At 40.7% G+C, this 19,624-nt stretch overlaps 1 protein-coding gene across 1 annotated transcript; it reads left to right on the top strand.

Annotated features, from left to right (window-relative positions):
- The first annotated feature begins 6,844 nt into the window (after positions 1-6,844).
- LOC105935741 (phthiocerol synthesis polyketide synthase type I PpsD) lies at positions 6,845-17,659 on the top strand. Its single transcript, XM_012876295.3, has 6 exons — positions 6,845-6,907; positions 8,382-8,535; positions 9,232-9,392; positions 9,489-9,695; positions 9,810-9,991; positions 12,071-17,659. Exons 1-6 carry the CDS (start codon positions 6,847-6,849, stop codon positions 17,612-17,614), a joined length of 6,309 nt encoding a protein of 2,102 aa, XP_012731749.2. The 5' UTR covers positions 6,845-6,846; the 3' UTR covers positions 17,615-17,659.
- The last annotated feature ends 1,965 nt before the right edge of the window (positions 17,660-19,624 follow it).

Here is a 19,624-nt window from a genome sequence, read left to right as displayed (position 1 = left end):
TACAGAACAACTCAAGGAGAATATACACCTATGTGGCCAACCGAGTGATTCGAACCAGGAAGACCACACATCTAACACAGTGGTTTTACATATCCACTTGTGACAATCCAGCAGATACAGCCACTGGACCGATCCCAGCTTCCACATTAGCTTCCAAAAACTGGTTTAGTGGTCCTTCCTTTTTGACACTATATGACATTGAGACATCACACTGTGATAGTTTTACTCTCATTGACCCTGAAACAGATACAGAGATCAGGTCTGGTGTAAAAAACCTTTGTTACCAAAAACCTCAGTAACACAGCTGGAACCATCTCATTTTTTCAAAGATTCTCTCATTGGATGGGATTGTGTTGCACTATTGCATCACTGAAGCATGTGGCAGCATCATTCAAGAAACCAGACATTCACACAGTACAAAGTGAAATATTCAAAGAGGAGCCAAGGTGTGTAAAAAACAAATCAACCACTTCCAAAACAGAGTTGTCCAACCCTGTCGTTGATGAAGAAGGACTTCTCAGAATTGGAGGACGCTTGGCACCTGCTAACCTAACAAGAGAGGAGAAACATCCTGTCATTATTCCAAAGTCTCATCACATATCTATCCTTCTTATCAGATACTATCATGAGAAAGTGGCACATCAGTAAGGCTCAGAATATGCCATAAGGTCTTATAGTCTTTCTGTCAAGAGTCAAAAATCAGGCTTGCATAGTTTTAAAAAGTCAAAAAGGCACAAAGGTTAAAAGGAAAAATAGTTCAGAATAGAGAACGCTTGCATTGTTGCTTCCACCCACTTGTTTATAGTTTCGAGTTCAGATAGTTTGAGCTTTCTGAATCAGCAACGCAGTCTCCTCCCTTCCTTCCTCCCTCCTTGACAACAGGGTATGTCTCTGCTCCATCTCTAAACCAGCAGCTTTAAATGACACGTTCTCCCCAGACAACCAGCGGACAGAACCCTCAGAAGAGGCCGCCGAGCGTTTGTTGGGTCCAAACTCAAATTTTGTGTTGGATTTATTTCTTCTTTGTGTGTTTCGTGATATGCTGCGCTTTCTGTTCTTACTAAGCACGAGGAGACAGCGTTAGATCCTGAAGGAACTTGAAGAAAATTGTTAAAATAGCGCCCTTGGAGAGCAGAATGAGGTATGAATATGAGCAATTGTGGTTTGTGATAAGAAATGTCATTTGTTTATTAAAGAAGCAGAAGAACTCCATTGGTTTATTTGTTTAAAAACAAAACTGTATGCTGATGAGTTAAGGACACAATGTAATCTTTTTTGTATGTGTGAACATTAATATGTTAATTTTATACAAGAGTTAAGCATGTCCAACAATTATGTGCCCCTGTATTTCATGCTACAGTTTTCACGGTGTCTAGAAAAGGCAAGATTAAACTACACCCGTGTGGAACTCCCTGCGTCTGGCTGTTTATTCCAAGTGGCCGCTACACATATAACCCGCATTTTATGACAATTTTGCCTTTTTTCTGTTTTATATCATTATTATTTTATAATAAATAAAGTTAAAACCCAATTCTGCAGTAAGTCAGGCGATAATTCTTGGAAATTTTATTCTGACAAAAAAAAAAATTTAAAAAAAAAATTCAGTTTGTCTTGTCAAAAAACGCATAAAATAAAAATCAGTGTTAATCTTACTTGTTGGTATGAAACTGAACACATGTTTGCCTTATTTATTCCCGTATTTATTCCCACTTAAAAAATGTGTTGCCCGAACAGTAAATCTAGCAGCTAGAGGTGAATGTGATGTTTCTCCGCACTACACGTGGTCAAAGTGTGATGAACATAGATTAGAGAAAGTAACCGGAAGTATGAGATTCATCAAGTTTTATTTGGTTTTCAATTAACAAAATGTTCTGCGTTTTGAATGACTTATCATAAAAGGGAACTAGTTTAAATAAAATACCTATGAAATGCAAATGTCCTGTTTGTAAAAGTCTCGGAGGCATTTTAAAGCGAACCAAAAGGAAACCTGATTGTTTCACCTTGGAAGCTTTGCAATAACTATTTTCACTGTTTCACTACTTAATTCTTTATGCTACATCAACTTAAATGGCTTTTTAACAGTCTTGAGTAACATTTTCTGTTCAGTATTGAATTTGTTTTTTTGTCTCTGATAAACAGAAAGCAAGACCTGGAGAGAGACGAAAGAAGCGGGAATGAGGACAGCGGAGACTTGTCAGAAGAGGAGGGGGAAGAGGTAAAAACTACTCGTTTAAACCAACTCAGATTAAAACTCTTTAATTAAATGTATAAAAACTGAATTTTCTTGCCAATATTCTGGTTGAATTTGAAGTGTAACAGCAGATGATCTCTGAGGCTTTGGTTTGTAAACGTTTCCTCTGAACTTTTTCACATTTTATTTCATTACAACCAGAAACAGAGTATTTTGTGGGAAGTTTATGTGATAGATGAGTAAAAAGTGTCTTAACTGTGACCTGAATGGGTTATCATTTTTCTAACAACCCTGACTTTTAGATTCAGCACCCTGAAGTCAGTACTTTGCATGACCAGATTTTAAAGTTTTCTCTCTGATCCATTTATCAGATCAGAGAGAAAAATTCCTGCTCCTACGTTATTGTTTCTAAATAATGTGTATATTTTTTTTCCTTTTGGTTAAATCAAATAGATTTTGGCTAAATGGAACAAACTCCAACCTTTCCGTACTGCTTTGCTGTTGTCTTGCTTTTAATGTTTAAGTTTAGTCCGTATAGTTAATAATGTTGATATAACCTGATAAAGTTAACAGATATTAACCATGGAGAGATTCTTTAACTAGAGAGAGCAACACGTCTCAGAACTGTCGTCCTTCCACCATCTTACTGCTGAGTTTTATCGCTTTGGTTTGTCCCACCCAGGAGCAGGCGGGGACTAATGGCGAGAAGAATGAGAAAGGGTCCAAGCATCACAAACACAAGCACCGCAGCAAGCAAAAAAAGCACAAACACGCAGCCGAGGAGGACAAGGAGCGCAAGCGTAAGCATCAGAAACACAAACACAAGGAGGCCTCCTCCCCTGCCGCCGCTGACGTCCCCTTTGGCGACGGGAAGGTGGAGTCCTCTCCGTCCTCCGGAAATCCCAGTCTGGACGACCGGGCCGTGTTGGAGGATCTGGAGAAGCAGAGGGCCCTGATCAAGGCTGAGCTGGATAGCCAGGGGTACAACTCTGGGTCCGAGGAGGACGCAGACGGCAGGTTCAGAAACGGGGAGCAGCGTCCGAGGGGCAGCTCAGGTAAATTCATATCTCCCAAAGGGGAAAAAGGCGGGAAATCCAGAAGGGACTCAATCGCCGGCAGTAAATCCGGGTCCAAGCGCCGCAGTCGGAGTAAGTCGGCAGACAAGCCGGCCAAGGAGCCCAAGCCGGACAAGGGGACCAAAAGCAGCAAGGAGGCTGCAGCGAAAGACCGCTCCCCTCCAAGACGAGGACCCCACAGCCCGGCGAGGAGACGCAGCGCCTCCCCCCGCCACAGAGACGCCCACCACCCCTCAGCCAGTACCTCAGACAGGACCTCAAAACGTTCTCCGCCCAGAAGGTCCCCGGCCCAGAGGAGGGAGGCAGACAGACAAGACTCGCCTCTGAGGTTTGTCACCGCTTTGGTGCTTAAGTGCCTGTAGTTATCGATTCACTTCTTCTAAGGGAGGTCATTTCTGTTCATTTTGATAAAACCCAAAAGTTGGTTTCTCAGAAAATCTGAATGTTCCATAAGATCAATAAAAACCTAAATCTAATAATAGAGACTAGGGCTGGACGATAATTCAATATCGATATATATCGATCGATAGATATGGTTCAATATTAAAAACAGAGGTCAATAAAAAGATCAATAAAACAGTGCAGTCTAGCCTATCATGTAGGTTATTAGTACAGTCGTTGCATCCTCTCAACCAATCACAAACCCAGGAAATGCTCCATCAGCCTTCAAAAGGTTCACAGAGCCCGTGTTTTTTTTTTTTAACACTTACAGTTTTCATAAAAAGTTGGTTGAATAAAGAGTTGTGTTTGAATCCATTTATTTAAAAACAGGTCATTAAGCAACAGCATTAAAATTACCAGGGATTGAGTTATCTGAGACAACTGCGCGTTCATGCGTTTGTTTAAAAGGGGAAATGTATCGATAGTAGAAACATTGATCAGCAGCGCTGCTATTGGCTGTTCAGCATGGCCAAAGAACGCCCACAGATTTTCTCCCAAGCAGAACAAGAGCTTTTAATGGAAGGTTATGCAGAATTTGAGTCATTAATTAAAACGACAGGTAACACCTCAAAGTCTGGTAAAGCCAGGAGAGAGGGCTGGCAAAAAGCAGCAGATAAATTAAATGCCTAAATACTGTCCATGGTAGATGTTTCTATCACTTTCTACAGTATGAATTTTTACATTTTAATAATTTCATATTTACTTTGTTCTTTTATGTCAGAGCCTCCACGGGACCCACTAGAACATGGGGACAAGTAAAAGTGAAATACAAGAATAGTCTACAAAATGGTAGCCTTTAATTATTATTAGTGTTGCGCTGATGCCATTTTTGGCCCCGATACCGATACCTGGCTGTGCAGTATCGGCCGATACCGATACCATACCGATACCATCTGTTTGAAATTTATGTGTGTGCGTATATATGAAGAACTGCATACTACTTGGATGTAAAATAATTGCCATCATGGCTTTGTCAAGCTGCTACCTTTGTAAAGCAGGAAAAAGACTAATACAAAGTGAATCCAGTAGAACTAGTGAGTGTCGGGAGAGAGAAGGCTGCGTTCAAGTGACATACAAACATCAAAAAGGTGTCGGTGCCCTATTTGTTGGTACTCGCCGATACCGATACCACCATTTTAGTGCATCGGTATCACCGCAACACTAATTATTATACTTTATTACAGGAAGCAAGCCTTGAACAAATCTTCCTACCGAATATGATAAAAATAAAAAGCATATTATGATACAAATAACTTAAATATTTTCTACTTATGGCTCTAACACCACTTTTTCCTCTTTAAAAGCCACTGTTAAATGATGTGCTTGTCTGTTCATAACAGCCACCAAGAAAAATCTCTCTACAATTATACTGTCGCGCTGCGCTAAAGGATCCTGTCTATTGCACAATACGCGATTAATTCGAAATGCTCTAAAATTATTCTTGCACCTTCTGCAACAGGTTGCAGTCGTAAAAATGGACATGGCTACGGCAGACTTCTCTATCTCCTCCGCTTCTAAAGCTGCGATCTAATCTTGTTTACATGAAATAAGCCTGCTCTCGAGCAGGCTTATTTCATGTAAACATTTTTTTTATGATTATCGATATCGATCAATATGATTTCTGTTTAATCAATATGCCTTTTTTATATATCGTCCAGCCCTAATAGAAATGTTACGTTCTGACTTAAGCTATCGAGGACAAAGACTGCTGAGTCGCTGACACCTTCTGCAAGGTTAGCCACAGAAACTAATTTCTCGGCACAGGGTGAGCCGCTCGCCTCTGAGGAGGAGGACGGCCCTGCCAGTACCGCCGCTCCATGTACTGGGATCACATATATTAATATATAATGTAGAAATGATTCCTGGATCAATGAGTGCTTCTGTGCTTTTTTTGTGCAGACTCCGTCTTCTCTAACCCCCAGTCGGTCGAGGCAGATGACCGTTTACACTGAGCCTGGTTCTGGTTCTGCTGGAGGTTTTTCCTCCCTGTTAAAGGGGAGTTTTCCTCTCCACTGTCGCTTCATGCTTGCTCAGTGTGAGGGATTGCTGCAAAGCCATCAACAATGCAGACGACTGTCCACTGTGGCTCTACGCTCTTTCAGGAGGAGTGAATGCTGCCTGGAGAGACTTGATGCAACCTGCTGGGTTTCCTTAGAGAGGAAACTTTCTGACCAATCTGTATAATCTGAATTTGCCATTGGAAAGTGCCTTGAGATGACATGTTTTGTGATTTGGTGCTATATAAATAAAATTCAATTGAACGTAAAGAAATTCCAGTTTGTACAGGGGGGGGCAAAAAAACATGCATCCACAGTGTGCTTACCCCTGCATGCTTCTGATGGATTAAAAGTGCCAATAAAACTGAGATAATGGAAATTGTTTTGCTTTCAGTCACAGGCAACAGAAGGAACGCGGTCAATAGCTTAACTTGACTCAAGACTGCTGCAACACATCTTTTAGGCACTCTAATCATGGAGGTTTACATCTTATTTTTCTATATATTCTAAGTTATTGGTTGTATAACATGTTTGCACAGCGTGTAATTGCATGATTTGTTTTTCTTAAAAAGCAAAGATCTTAAATATAAAGCCTTTATAGCTGTAAAAATGACTATTAGTTCAGCCATTCTTCCCAAACATTACCTTTAATTTCTTAATAATAATGATTTATTTACATAGTCATAAGCTTTCATAAATAAAACAAAGATTTTAATATAAGATAAGAGCTCTCTATATATTACAACATTAACACTAGCCTGTAGAGTTTCTCTTTCGTGTAACAAATTGACCAAACTTGGCTTAATCCCTTGCAAGCCAACATAAATGTGTGCACTGGAGTCCTTCATCTCCATGGCCACATATACAATCAATCATAAATGTTTAATAACCAAAAGAAGCTGCCTATAAGAGCGAGCTGTGAGTGCGGCTGGGCAGTGATAACATCTCTGAGGGACGGATGCTGGGACGCACCCAGGCGTCGCTAAACGGGTCTGAGCGCACAGTTTAAAGGTGAGTTTAAGCACGAGAGAGGAGTTAAAACTCATTTTTCTTCGTCTTTTAAAGCCGTCGAGATCTCTTGGTAGGGATGAAAACATCGATTTGGATTTAATTTCATTTGTTTGTCTTAAGTTTGTTCAGGATGGAAGAAGAAGCGGAAGATGGAGTCGCTGTGGTGGGGATTGGCTGCAACTTTCCTGGAGGTATCGAGAATTTCAGAGCTTCTTTTACTTTGGTTTTTACATATTTCTTATAATTGCATTATTTAGGCTTATTTAATTGATAAGGGAAGGTACAAATACATTTAGAAGATCAAAGAATCCAAGAAATATTTATCCAAGAAATGTCTTTTTTTAATTATTTCAAAATGAAACCACATTTTTTGATTGAGACTTGCATTTGTACTGGCAATATTAATACTAAATATCTTGATTATAAATAAATATGGGATTAAGGAACATGTAATGTTTTCTACCAGAGCCAGCTGAAAGTTGAATGAGGTCCTGGGCTGAATTTAAATGTGGGCCCATCTACATCTTCTATCCATATTGGTCTTTATTTTAATATTTCTTTATTTGTTGTTAATATTTTCATCCTCTTTTATATTTATTTGATTGTTTGTTCCGTTGCGTGGGCTAAGTTTGATGTTAGATTTATATGAAGGGGTTAAACAAAGGCTATTGCTATAATGTATTGAAAAAAAGGAAAATTATGCAAGGTTTGCTTTTATTTCTTTGGAAATAAATATGAAAGGAGACCTTCTTTGAAAAATATAAAAAATTTCCCCAATCCACTCCATTGTAGCTCTTGCTTTTCCTACTGGAATTTCATGATTCCCCTGTGTTGGCAGATTTCACACACCCCTGGCAGTATGTAGTATTATTTTATTTTATTTTTCCCCAACATGTTTCATCTGACTTAAAGTAATATTAGCATTTTTGAAACCGTCCAGCCTGAGACCCTTAAATCTGTCGGAGAATCTGTGGAGGGACTTAAAGATTAGGGTGACAGCAGGGAGGCCTTCTAACTCATCACTTAAGAACCATTATAAATATTAGCGGAAGTATGCATGTAATCAAAATAAAAGCTTTTTCATTAGTCACTGACAAGCGAATAATACTTTACTACATACCGATTTTGTTGTAATGCAGGGTTCTTTTCATAGTTATTAATTTTTTCTTATTTTTTCACATTTAACACGTTGAATATGTTCCATATGTGTAGCATAAAACAACCTGAAAGCACAGACTGGATTTGTTTATTCTGGCTCATTTTGCAATAAAGAGTCTGTAATAAAGGACCTAAATGGACTTTAACACCACCGTAGGATTTCTAGTCGTTCTACTCCTACAATGACACACAAATCAACCAAAAGTAAATCAACTTAATTAGAAAATTGGACTCTTGATATCTGAGATATTCTCTTCCATAACTTGTCAATGGCCTCTTGGGTTTTCCTCATCAAAGGCACTCCAGTTGCAGAATTTCCTCCAAGCCTCCACCTACTTCTTGTTTCTTACTAGTGAATAATCAGCATTGTTTGACGGTTTACATGCAATGTAATGACATTGGACTTCCTAAACATTTGCCCTGGGGTTCTTTTTCAGCAGAGTTAAATAAAATATCAAACATATGCTGTTTTTATTTTTTATTTCTTGTTTTTTTTCCCACCCGTAGGAGAGGGGCTTGATAATTTCTGGAAGGTTCTGGTGGAGGGGAGGAACTGTTCTGTTTCGATCCCCAGAGAGAGGTTTGACATGGCGAGCTGGTATGACCCGGATGACACCAAACTGGGTAAATCACGCACAGCCAAGGCCGCCCTTATCGATGGGTACGAACCTTATCAAGATTTTTTTAGACCCTCCTCTTAAGAAAATGCATTTTTCTGCTGGTTTACTGTATTTGTTTGAATTTAAAGTGTCAGTTCAGTTCCAATGCATCCACATTCGTAATTGTTTGTAGCTCCACCGTTGGTGTTTTGACAAGTGAAGATGTTCTTTTAAAAGATTGCGATAGAATATTATGGATATTTTCTTATGAATGTCATTAACTTCATTGATACATAGCAAATATGCAAGAAGTTTCTGAAATTGTAACCAGTAAATGTTACTTTTGGCCACTGGAGTCTCAGTTTTTACTAGTAAATGTATTTTTTATTCCATATATGATATGGAAATTGGTAGATGTATAGTACACGAAAAAAAATGTTCACTTAGTGGGGGGGAAAAAACATGACATTTTTAAAAGGATCTCCAAAAAAAAAAGAGAATTTATGTCCCAAAAAAAGCTAAAAGGACATAAATTGTTAGATTTCTTTTTTAGATTAACCACAGAATACACATCCTGGCTACATTTACCAACAAAGTTGTGCAACACTAAAATAAAAGCAACAAAAACATGTAAGCCTCTCAGATTGTACTGTAGATTTTTACTGTTTTGGTCCAACTTGTGTGTGAAGTAATTAATGTAAGGAAATGTTCCTTTCTTCCATTGTAAATATTATATTCTTATATATATATTTCTGCAGGTTTAACCAATTTGACCACAAGTTTTTTGGCATCAGCGACAGCGAGGCGGAACAAATGGATCCTCAACAGAAACAGCTCCTGCAGTGCGTCTACAGAGCTTTGGAGAACGCTGGCATCCCCATGGAGAGGGCCAGCGGCACCAGGACAGGAGTGTTTTTTGGTACAAAAGGGAAAATGATAAAGTCTTCATTAAAAAACAATTAAAAACGAACAGACGCTAAGTCCATTTAATCTTCCTCACTTCTTTCAATGGTAGGCTTAATGAACAGAGACTACGAGACCAATGCTGCACACGTGCACCCGACCGTGATCAGCCACTGGACCGGAACCGGGCTCGCCATGAGCATCGCGGCAAACAGAGTCTCTTACATCTTCAACTTCACCGGACCATCCCTCTCCTTGGACTGCGCCTGCTCCTCCTCGCTTGTTGCTCTTCATCTCGCCTGCCAGTCCATCAAACAAGGTCTGTACGACATTTCTATTTGAACTCTGTGACATTGCCTGTTTGCCGCTTTATTATTCATATGGCATTAAAATGTTACTGAAAGAGATTATCCCAAACCTTTATCTTTCCTAGGGGATTGCGAAATGGCTGTTTGTGGAGGCGTTAACTGCATCATTGAGCCAAGGGTGTTTGTGGCCCTCAGCAAGGCCAAGATGATTTCACCTGAAGGGACGAGCAAGCCTTTCTCCAGCAGGGCGGATGGTTACGGGAGAGGGGAGGGCTGCGGCGTGGTTCTCTTGAAGCCACTGAAAAAGGTAAAACTTTGCGATCAATGTTCAACAATATTACAAATACTATGACGGTATATTGTGTTCAACTGAGATTCCTGAACGAATTTTAAAGACTTTTGCTTGTTTCATATGTTACTAATTAATCTTTGTTAAGTAATTAATAATAGGCAGTAAAACCTGCAGCCTTTCTTTTTAAAGAGATACAAACTTTTGTATATTTGTGCTGGTTGATAGTCATTGACAGGGCTGGCCCAAGGTTTGATGGGATTTTAAAGGAGCATTAAGGAATATATTTAATGTAAAATCAACCTAAATCATTCTTATTTGTCACCCAGGATGGAAGTAACATCCTCTATAAACATTCCTCTCCATCAACAATGTCTTTGTCAAGTTTTTTTCTTTTGGAACTACTTCGGTTCAGAGTGTAGCCCATGTTTACTTCCTGGTTCCTCAGCCAATCATATGTCAGTTCCCAGGGTTCCCAACACAAAGCAAAGCATTTGGTATTTTATCTTGACAAAAGAGGAGCAGCCTGCAAACATGGAAGCATGTAAGAGAAGCAGACCAGAAATAGAACTAATACAACATCATATACCTGGTCTGCGTAGGTAAAGAAATCCAAAGAAATTACTCAAGTTACTCATGGTTAAGCTGAACAATTAAACAACTCACACCAAACAGCTGACTCTAATGACCCTGAGGTTGGACAGTCAAGACATTTATTCGCATTTGACTCATACCACACAAGGATGGTCCTCCATGCGGTTAAAAACAGCAGGACCCAAACCCCGGATTGGTCAACAGCGGGCGTCCAGAACTGTCAGACTCCTGGATTGGTGATAGGTGATCTAAGCCTGATGTAATGACCGAGAGTCACAAGGTTCACTTTTACAAAGTAAACTTGCAATTTCCTTTAAATCAAAATTTTTATTTTTTTATTTTTTCCCAGTGTCCTGTCTAGCAATGTGGCAATAAGATTTGTTGTCTTAATGCCAAATAGAGCTCGACAGATTTTGCTTTCACAAGTGGAGCAATCAGCTTTTGCCATAGTGCTCTGCTTGATTTATGCATGTAAATAGTTTTATTGTGATTCCTGCAGGGAGAATTTCAAATTATATGGACATTACAATGGGAAACTAGGAGAGTAAAGGAAGAACAAGAAGAGAAAAAAAAGAAAGAGAAGAGGTGAAAGAAAGAAGAGATAAAAGGGAGAGAATGATAAAATCATGTAGATATTTATCTACATTGAGACCACAAAATCAAATTTAATCGTAACCCCATCCTCAATAACCAACACTAAAACACATTTTTATATATGGTATGTGCTAAAATTTAAACATTTATGCGAGGCCAGAAGCAAAGGCTTGGTTAGCTTTTGTCTTGGGCCAGCTCTGGGCCATGAAAAGGTAAAAATTGCAAATTATCCTTCTTAAGAGCACAGATTATTACCTGAAAATGTCCTGTTTGGTAGAGCTGATATAAGTATTAGTAGATTTCTTGTGGCATCATTATCCAGGTAGAGGGTTTTTGAATCACACACAAAACGGAGAAATAATATTAAAAACTATGTAAAGTCATTGCATACATCTTAAAAAAAAAGATTTTCTCCAGCTCTCAATCTTCATAAAACAAAAGAAAACATTAAAAATCTGTTTTTTTAATTATTTAACCATTGTTTCTTCTAAATAAAGAGTAAATCATTAAAAATATTTGATATAATCAATCTGAATTTTAAGTTTAAACATTATTGGGCTTGAACTCAAAAGACTAAATATATCAACTAAATAAGACAAAGATTCAGCATTTTAACTTCACATTGCTGACTTCAGAAAGAAATTATTTGTCGGCAAAAATGAAACTTTTCAGGAAATGTAATAAAACAAACAAGGAAGATTCAAGATCGAATAATTTCTGAAATGTTGCCTTGGATCGCTACACCACAATTAGCAAAAGTGGTTCTCCAAGCTGCTGAACTCAATGACAAACAACCTAAGCCCCTATACACAGACAATTACTATTTTCCTGATCCCACAATTACATTTACGAGTAACATTGACAATTTTCCTTCCCTCATTTTATGTTTTACCCTGGTTAAATTTTCAGGCTCTTCAAGACCATGACCACATCTGGGGGATCATCAGCAAAACCGCCGTCAACCAAGATGGACATTCGGTCACTCCCATTACAAAACCCTCCATGACACAACAAGAGGACCTGCTGCGCAGAATCTACTCAGACGCTGAAATTGCAAATGTTCGGTACATTGAGGCCCATGGGACTGGGACCCCAGTGGGAGACCCGACAGAAGCAGGAAGCATCTCAAACGTCATTGCCAAAGCCAGACCTTGCGGGTCAGGGACCCTGCGGATTGGCTCGGTGAAGGGCAACATTGGACACACGGAGTCGGCGGCTGGGGTGGCCGGACTGATTAAAGTTCTGCTGATGATGAAGCATGAAACCATCGTCCCCTCGGTTTTCTACTCTGATGAAGCCTCCAGTATCGACGCCAAAACCCTGAACATTAAAATTCCTAAGAACACTGAGAGGTGGGAATCCACCTCTGCAAGAGTTGCAGGGGTGAACAACTTTGGTTTTGGGGGAACAAACGCACATGCCATAGTCAAACAGCACGCACAGACACATCTAAAGAAACAGAGCAGTGAGAAGATGGTGAAATATTTCGTCCTCTCAGCAAACTCACAGAAATCTCTGACTATGACAATGGAGGACACCATAAAGCAGCTGGAGGCAGACACCACTGTAGAGCTTGATTCTGTTTTGTACACATCAGCCTGTAGAAGAAGTCACCAAAAGCACAAATACAGAAAAGCCATCGTGGTTTCATCTGTAGGGGATCTTAAGGAGAAACTGATGGCTGCTGTTGGCAAAGACGTCAGCTCGGCCCTCTCGGATCCAAGTCTGGTGTTTGTCTTCTGTGGAAATGGCGTCACTTACCACGGCATGTGCAAACAACTGCTAAAAAACCAACCCGTGTTCAGAGAAACGATCAAAGAAATCTCACAAATGTTCCAAAAGTTGAGCTCCCTGAACATCCTAAGCACACTTGAGAGCGAGTTCGAAAGCAGTGACTTCAACAACCCAGACGTCGTCCAGCCGCTCCTCTTTGCCATCCAGGTTGGAATCGTCACCCTTCTCGGCCACTGGGGCGTCACGCCGGATGCTGTGCTTGGACACTCTGTCGGCGAGGTCGCTGCCGCTCACTGCTCCGGCCTACTGTCTCTGGAAGACGCCGTGAAAGTCATATTCTTCCGCAGCAGCCTTCAAACAAAAGCTGGTGGTGGTAAAATGCTTGTGGTCAGCAACATGGCAGTGTCAGAGGTGGCTTCACTCCTCCCTAAATACTCTGGAAGTCTTAGCCTTGCAGCCTTCAACAGCCCGCAGTCCTGCACCGTCTCAGGGGAGGCAGATGCAATTGAGAGCCTCCTAAAGGAGCTGAACAACTCAAAAATCAGCCAAGATCTCTTCCTCCGTGTGCTGGACGTCCCTGCTGCTTACCACAGCCACATGATGGACCCGATTCTGCAGGAACTCGAGGACACAATTGGCACCTTGCAGAAGAACGAGCTTGACACCGAGTTGTTCTCAACGGTTACAGGAAGAGAAGCCAAGGTCAGAGATTTCTGCACGGGTGAATACTGGGCAAGGAACGTCCGTGAGCCCGTTGCTTTTGAGCAAGCTTTGAGGTCAGCGGCTAAAGGGAAGAAAGGCATAGTCTTTGTAGAGATAGGGCCAAGAAGAGCGCTGCAGAGAAACATTATGGAAACTCTTGGAAGCAACACCGCAGTTCTTGCCTCAGTAGAACCCAAAAAAGATCACGAGTCAGTCATCTCACTTGTTTCCAAGTTGTTCGAACTGGGCATTCAGGTGAACTGGACCACCTTCTACAAAGGCTGTGAAACCACGCCTCTGTTTTTCCCAAAGTACCAGTTTGACTCCTCGGACAGGGACGTGATCATTGGAGCCGCCCAGAACAACAAAGCAAGCTCTCATCCTGTACTCAGTCAGACTGGAAGTGAACGCAACGTCTTCAGCTGTAACTTAACATCTGACTCAACCTTCTACTTGAAGGAGCACAAGCACAACAACGTACCCATCATCCCCGGCGCCTTCTACGCAGAGCTAGGTCTGGCCGCATTCCTTACCAGCACCAAACCAAGGGTGCCCCTGAACTCGCTGCAGCTCAGCGTCAAGTTTCAAAACCCGTTCATTTTAACACAGAACTCTGCAAAGATGAAGGTCCAGTTGGAGCAAAAAGACAAAGAAAGTAGCTTCAAGGTGTTTTCCTCCTCTGCGGTGTACGCTTCAGGCACAGTGGTTTCTAAGACAGAGAGGCTGATTGAGGAGCAAAGCATTTCATTAAGCTCCATCTCCAAACGATGCACATCCGTCGTGAGTTTCCAGGAGTTTTATGGATATCTCTCTCAAGGCGGCTTCCAGTACGGAGATGTCTTCCAGAATAAAGCAAATGTGCACTATGGGGAGGATCTCAAGGAGGCTTTTGCAGCGCTTTCAGTTCCAGAAGAGCTCCGACCGCATTTGCACGACTACTGTATTCACCCTGTCGTGTTGGACTACTTAATGCAGCTTCTCCCTGTCACGGTGGAGCATATATTTGCAGGAAGGCCTGGGTTTCCTGCCAAAATAGGAAGCCTTACTGTGTGTGAACCCTTGCAGAATGAGATGATTATCTACCTGAGAGCAACTGATGTGGGTTTAGATCACGTTGAGGTTTGCGGCTGCTTTGCAGACAAGGAAGGCAGAGTGTTGGCAGAGGTGAAGCACGTGATAATCCAGTACCTCGGCAGTCGGGGTCATGTGGTCGAAGAGTACTTCTACCACAATGATTTCAGTGTTGTCCCTGAAAGTGTCACTTTTTGCAACCCACCAAAGGCTTTGGTCTTCTTTGATCGTCTAAGGATCTCAAAAGAGTTAGAACAGCATTTGGATCCAAAATCTAGATATGTTTCCATCACACATGCAAAGGATATGTTGAGCAAAGGATTTTGTTCTCTTCTTTCAAACCTCCATATTCAAGATATTAAGGAAGACTTTGATGAGGTAATATTTTTGTGGGGCAAAAATCTCACGTCAAAATCGCCGGACGTCGTCTTGCAAAATCTTGCAAGTTGCTGCGAGATTTTACGCCAAATTGTCCTGGAGCTGAAGGGGATTCAGTTCCCCAAAGCCATCAGAGCAGTGACCTATCGCTCATCGGACATCACTGTGGATCACATAAGTCCAGGATTTGCTGTTGCTGGTATGGTGAGGTCTTTTGCAGCAGAGATCCCTGATCTTTCTTTTCAACTGATTGACTTGGGCTCCATCTCTGCCGAGGACATTAAAGCTCTTTCTGAAGTCCTAAGATCGCACCCGTGTGAAAAGTACCCAGAGCTGGTCGTAAAAGACGGGCGGATCTTAAAACCTTCAATTGTCCGTACCCCACTGGAAGTCACTGACCATGCAAAGGGTATTGACCCCTCCACAGCCACTAAGCTTTTCGCCTTTCAGACAGCTGATGCACACATGGTGACTCAACTGAGTGCAGTTCCTCACCACGAGGAGTCGGATCCAATCAATGACACATCGGTTGAAATTCAACCCAGCAGGATATGTGTTCATTCTTCTGATTACTTCCCAGTCAGCGCCTCCCATCTCAGTTTTGGGCAGACGCTCTACTGGAGCAAGCACTCATCTCAGAGCCAAAGGCTAATTGCGCTTGACTTTAGCGGTACTGTTACTGCAGTCGGAAAAGATGTCAGGAGACTCAAAGCCGGGGACCACGTTGCTTGTTGTTATCCAGTTACGGCTGCTAGTAAGATTCAAGTGCCGGAGGACGTGTGTTATAGCCTCAAAAGGCTCCCGTTCCTTCAAGAAACACCTTGTGTCTCCTACTTTGTGCTATCTTGGGAGATGCTTCATCGAGTCTTGCCTAAACCCAAACAGAATCTGGGGATCATTTGCCCAGCCATCGATTCAGCTCTTGTGAAAGTCTTGGAACTTACTGCAAACAATTGTGGTTGGAGCGTGATTTTAAGCACACAGTGCAACGGATCTTTTGTAGACGTCAATCGACTGGAGACATTCGTCATCCTGCCACCGTTTGATGAGTCTTTCACTGTGAAGACGTGCACTTTCCCAGGTGTGAGACATGTTGTGGTACTCTGTGAATCTCCAAAGCAAACGTTGCTTGTGCAGGAGCTGTGCCAAAACATAAATGAGAGTGTTCACATGCAAGCAGTTCATATGCAAGCTGTTTTGCAGAGAGGTTACCTTAGAGCGCACAGACTTCGCATTTATAACTGGCTGAAGTCGCTGAATCTAAGCAGGAAGTTTGCGATTGAAAACTTCAACTTTCAAAGTGTGAAACCTGAAAGCACAGGTGTAGAACCAGAGATACTACCTTCATACTTCAACTCGAAGAAACTGGCTGTGATTGATTTGGAAAAAGGCGGCAAGACTGGATTGTCTGAGATTCAGCAGCTGCCAGCCAAAAAGCAGCTGTTCAGAAAGAGAGCGGTGTACATCGTGACCGGTGGTCTCTCTGGGCTGGGCTTTGAAACGGTCAGGTTCATCTCACAAAGGGGAGGGGGGTACATCGTGATTTTCTCCAGGAGCAAGCCCTCGGCCGACGTGCGGCAAGAAATACTCAACATTCAGCGACAGTGTGGAAACAGCATCACCAGCATGGAGTGTGACGTTTCTGTTTCAGAGCATGTGCACAAGGCCGTTTCTGAAATTGGCCAGAAGTTCAGTGGCTGTCCGATCAGAGGGGTGTTTCACAGCGCGGTTGTCCTGCACGACGGTCTGATCGAGACCCTTAATAGATCCCTTTATGAGAAGGTTTTCAAACCTAAAGTAAACGGTGTCCTAAATCTGCACCATGCAACAAAGCACTGCCCTCTGGACTACTTTGTGTGCTTCTCCTCCATTTCAGCCTTCCTGGGAAATGCATCCCAAACAAACTACTCAGCAGCCAATTCCTTTCTCGACCTGTTCTGCCAGTACCGGCGCAAACGGGGGCTGCCCGGACAGTCCATCAACTGGGGGGCTCTGAACCTCGGCCTGCTGCTGAACAAGGAGCACTTCCATCGCTTTCTGGAGGCAAAGGGGATTATGGTGTTGGACATTGCAGAAATCCATAAAAGCCTGGAGCAATGCCTCGTCCTGAATCGACCCCAGCAAGCCGTTTGCAGGTTTCACTTCAGGAACATCAGATACAACATCCTCTCCCAAAATAAAGCCTTGACCTTACGCCTGTCTGCGTTAGTCAATGAGGCCTTACAGAAATTCAAAGAGGAAGAGTCCAAGACTGGACAAACTGACTCTGTGTCACCAAAGGAATACGTCTTCTCTCTGCTCGGCAAGACCATCAGCGTGGATCAGAGCGAGCTGAAGGACGACTCTCCTCTTTCCTCCTTGGGCATTGACTCCATGCAGGCCATGACCCTGCAGAACATGATGTTTCAGGAGAGAGGCGTAAACGTGCCTCTGGTGAAACTGCTGGATCCCAACGCCACAATATCAGCAGTGGTGACCATACTGAGTGAAGCCGAGGGTACGCATGTCCATGAGAAGCCTCCAGTGGATGAAGACGCGAGTGACTCTAATGTTTTAACAAGATTATAAAAATTAAAAAACAAATCAATCAGATGGATACTTAATTACTTTTGATGTCCCATAACTTTTTTTTTTGCACAAAGAACATGGAAAGTCTCCATGTTTGTAATAAGTTTTGTAGAAACAGTGCTGTATAAAAGACTTTCCCTGTTTTTTGTTTTGTGAAATGTTTCAGATCATCGTGCAAATATTAATATCAGACACAAACTGAGTCGTTGATGCACTTTTGAAGTGATTTTTGTTGGCCTCCCAGCTCTAAGACGCTTTACCACGGTTCCTGTTTCCTCCATTCATGAATAAGTTTTATGTTTAACTGGATTCCTAAAGCCTCGCCTTGTAACATAAACATTATTTTTTCTTATCTGAAACTGAATTCCTTAAAATCAATGTTTGATGTGTTTTTTAAATATATTATTTAGCCTACTTCATGCTGTCATCAAGCTTCTAATTAAGTAATGTATTTATTCTACATGTCTGGTAGAAATCGTGCTTGACAGTGCATACCGAAATTACTCCCAGCTTTTCAGAAAATGTGCTTAATCACTGTTAATTCATGAGTTATCAAGGGGGCAAATTGCTTTTTTAAAATCTGTCCAGGTCACGTAAATATATGAAATTTTCATTTGATAACTGTGTGTTGCATTTACCTTAGTTATATTTGTTTTTCTTCTTTTTTTTGTCTTTCTTAATTTTTCAGATCATAAAAGTTTTTTTTTTTTCATTAGACAGAGCAGGTACAATAGTATTTTACCTCCTAAAAGAGCTCTGCATGTGAACATTTATAGAGCACAAGTCTGGCTTATCATACAAGAAATTTGATCAATTTTTAAAGAAAATGTGAAGAAGTCAGAATTAATCCTAAAGAAACTTTTCAAAATATTATATAATTTCTGTGTATATGTACCTTCTTTGCACTATTATATTCAATTTCAACCCACTGTAAAGCCCAGAAGTCTGTCTATAAGTGATGTTTTATCCTGCTGTCTTATATCAAGCCACATCCACAGGTTATGGTCATCGCTTATCACTGATAAGTTCAGACTAGTTATTGGCTTTATAACGTTCGTGGAAAAATATTATAGAGTAATCTGGCGTGTCCCATAAATCATCTGTTGGCAGCAAATATGCTTCTGAAATGTCTTTTTATGTATAACATCTTGTCCTACTCAACAGATCCAATATTACAGGAAAGCATAACAACAACAATGATAAAACACAAATATTTAAATAAAAGCTACTTAGATGTTTTACAAAGCTTTCTTATACTTTATTACATATATAAAGAAACAGATTTGAAAATAAACACATTATTTTAAAAAAACTGGGTTTGATGTTTTTTGAAATGAAGAAAATTTAGAAAATGAATAAACTATTCTAACACAACCTGATAAAAACAAGTTTACAATAACCTATCTAAGACAAGTTTACTCACAACACAATTATGATAACAGTCAATCTGCTACTGTCGTACAAAGTTAAGGACTGAGAAAAACAAAAAAAGAGATAAACTAATAAAACAGTCAGTCAGGATCGAGAATGTTTTTGTACTGATGCTGTAAGATTATTAGTTGTATGTTTAAATAAAACCTTCTGGAAAGCTTTAAGTAGTTCTAAATAGTTTTTCTATCGTTTTTATGTTTGTTTGTTTTTTTGTTTACATGAATTAATGTTTAGCAAATTGATAACAAATACAACTTCTGTACCATAATTATAAGCTGTATGGTTTATTATTCAAGCCTGAAATAAAGAATGAAAGTATGTCCTCAAGGCAGTATTTGTCCCCTCGTAGTTTTCCTGTTTTTGCTTTTTTATCAACAATTAAATGTTTTAGATTGTTAAACAAATCTGAATATTATGCAAAGAAAGCCTGACTGACTACAAAAAGTTGTTTTCAAATAATAGGTGAGAAAAAAAGCAGTTAAACCAAACAAACATCATTAAAAGGGGATGCCTCCTAACCTACTCACCACTGTTAGCAACAATTGTCAATATTTTTTATTTTTTAACATGAGGGCAGGT

This window comes from Fundulus heteroclitus, chromosome 21 (assembly GCF_011125445.2).
Source record: "Fundulus heteroclitus isolate FHET01 chromosome 21, MU-UCD_Fhet_4.1, whole genome shotgun sequence".
In the NCBI taxonomy this organism is placed as follows: Eukaryota; Metazoa; Chordata; class Actinopteri; order Cyprinodontiformes; family Fundulidae; genus Fundulus; species Fundulus heteroclitus.
The sequence above is the reverse complement of the archived record's forward strand: the minus strand, read 5'-3'. Positions and strand labels throughout refer to the sequence as shown.

Coding starts and splice junctions, on each gene's coding strand:
- LOC105935741 (XM_012876295.3), top strand. CDS start 6,847: ATGGAAGAAGAAGCGGAAGATGGAGTCGCTGTGGTGGGGATTGGCTGC. Junction 6,908..8,381: donor TGGCTGCAACTTTCCTGGAG/GTATCGAGAATT, acceptor TCCCACCCGTAG/GAGAGGGGCTTGATAATTTC. Junction 8,536..9,231: donor AAGGCCGCCCTTATCGATGG/GTACGAACCTTA, acceptor ATATTTCTGCAG/GTTTAACCAATTTGACCACA.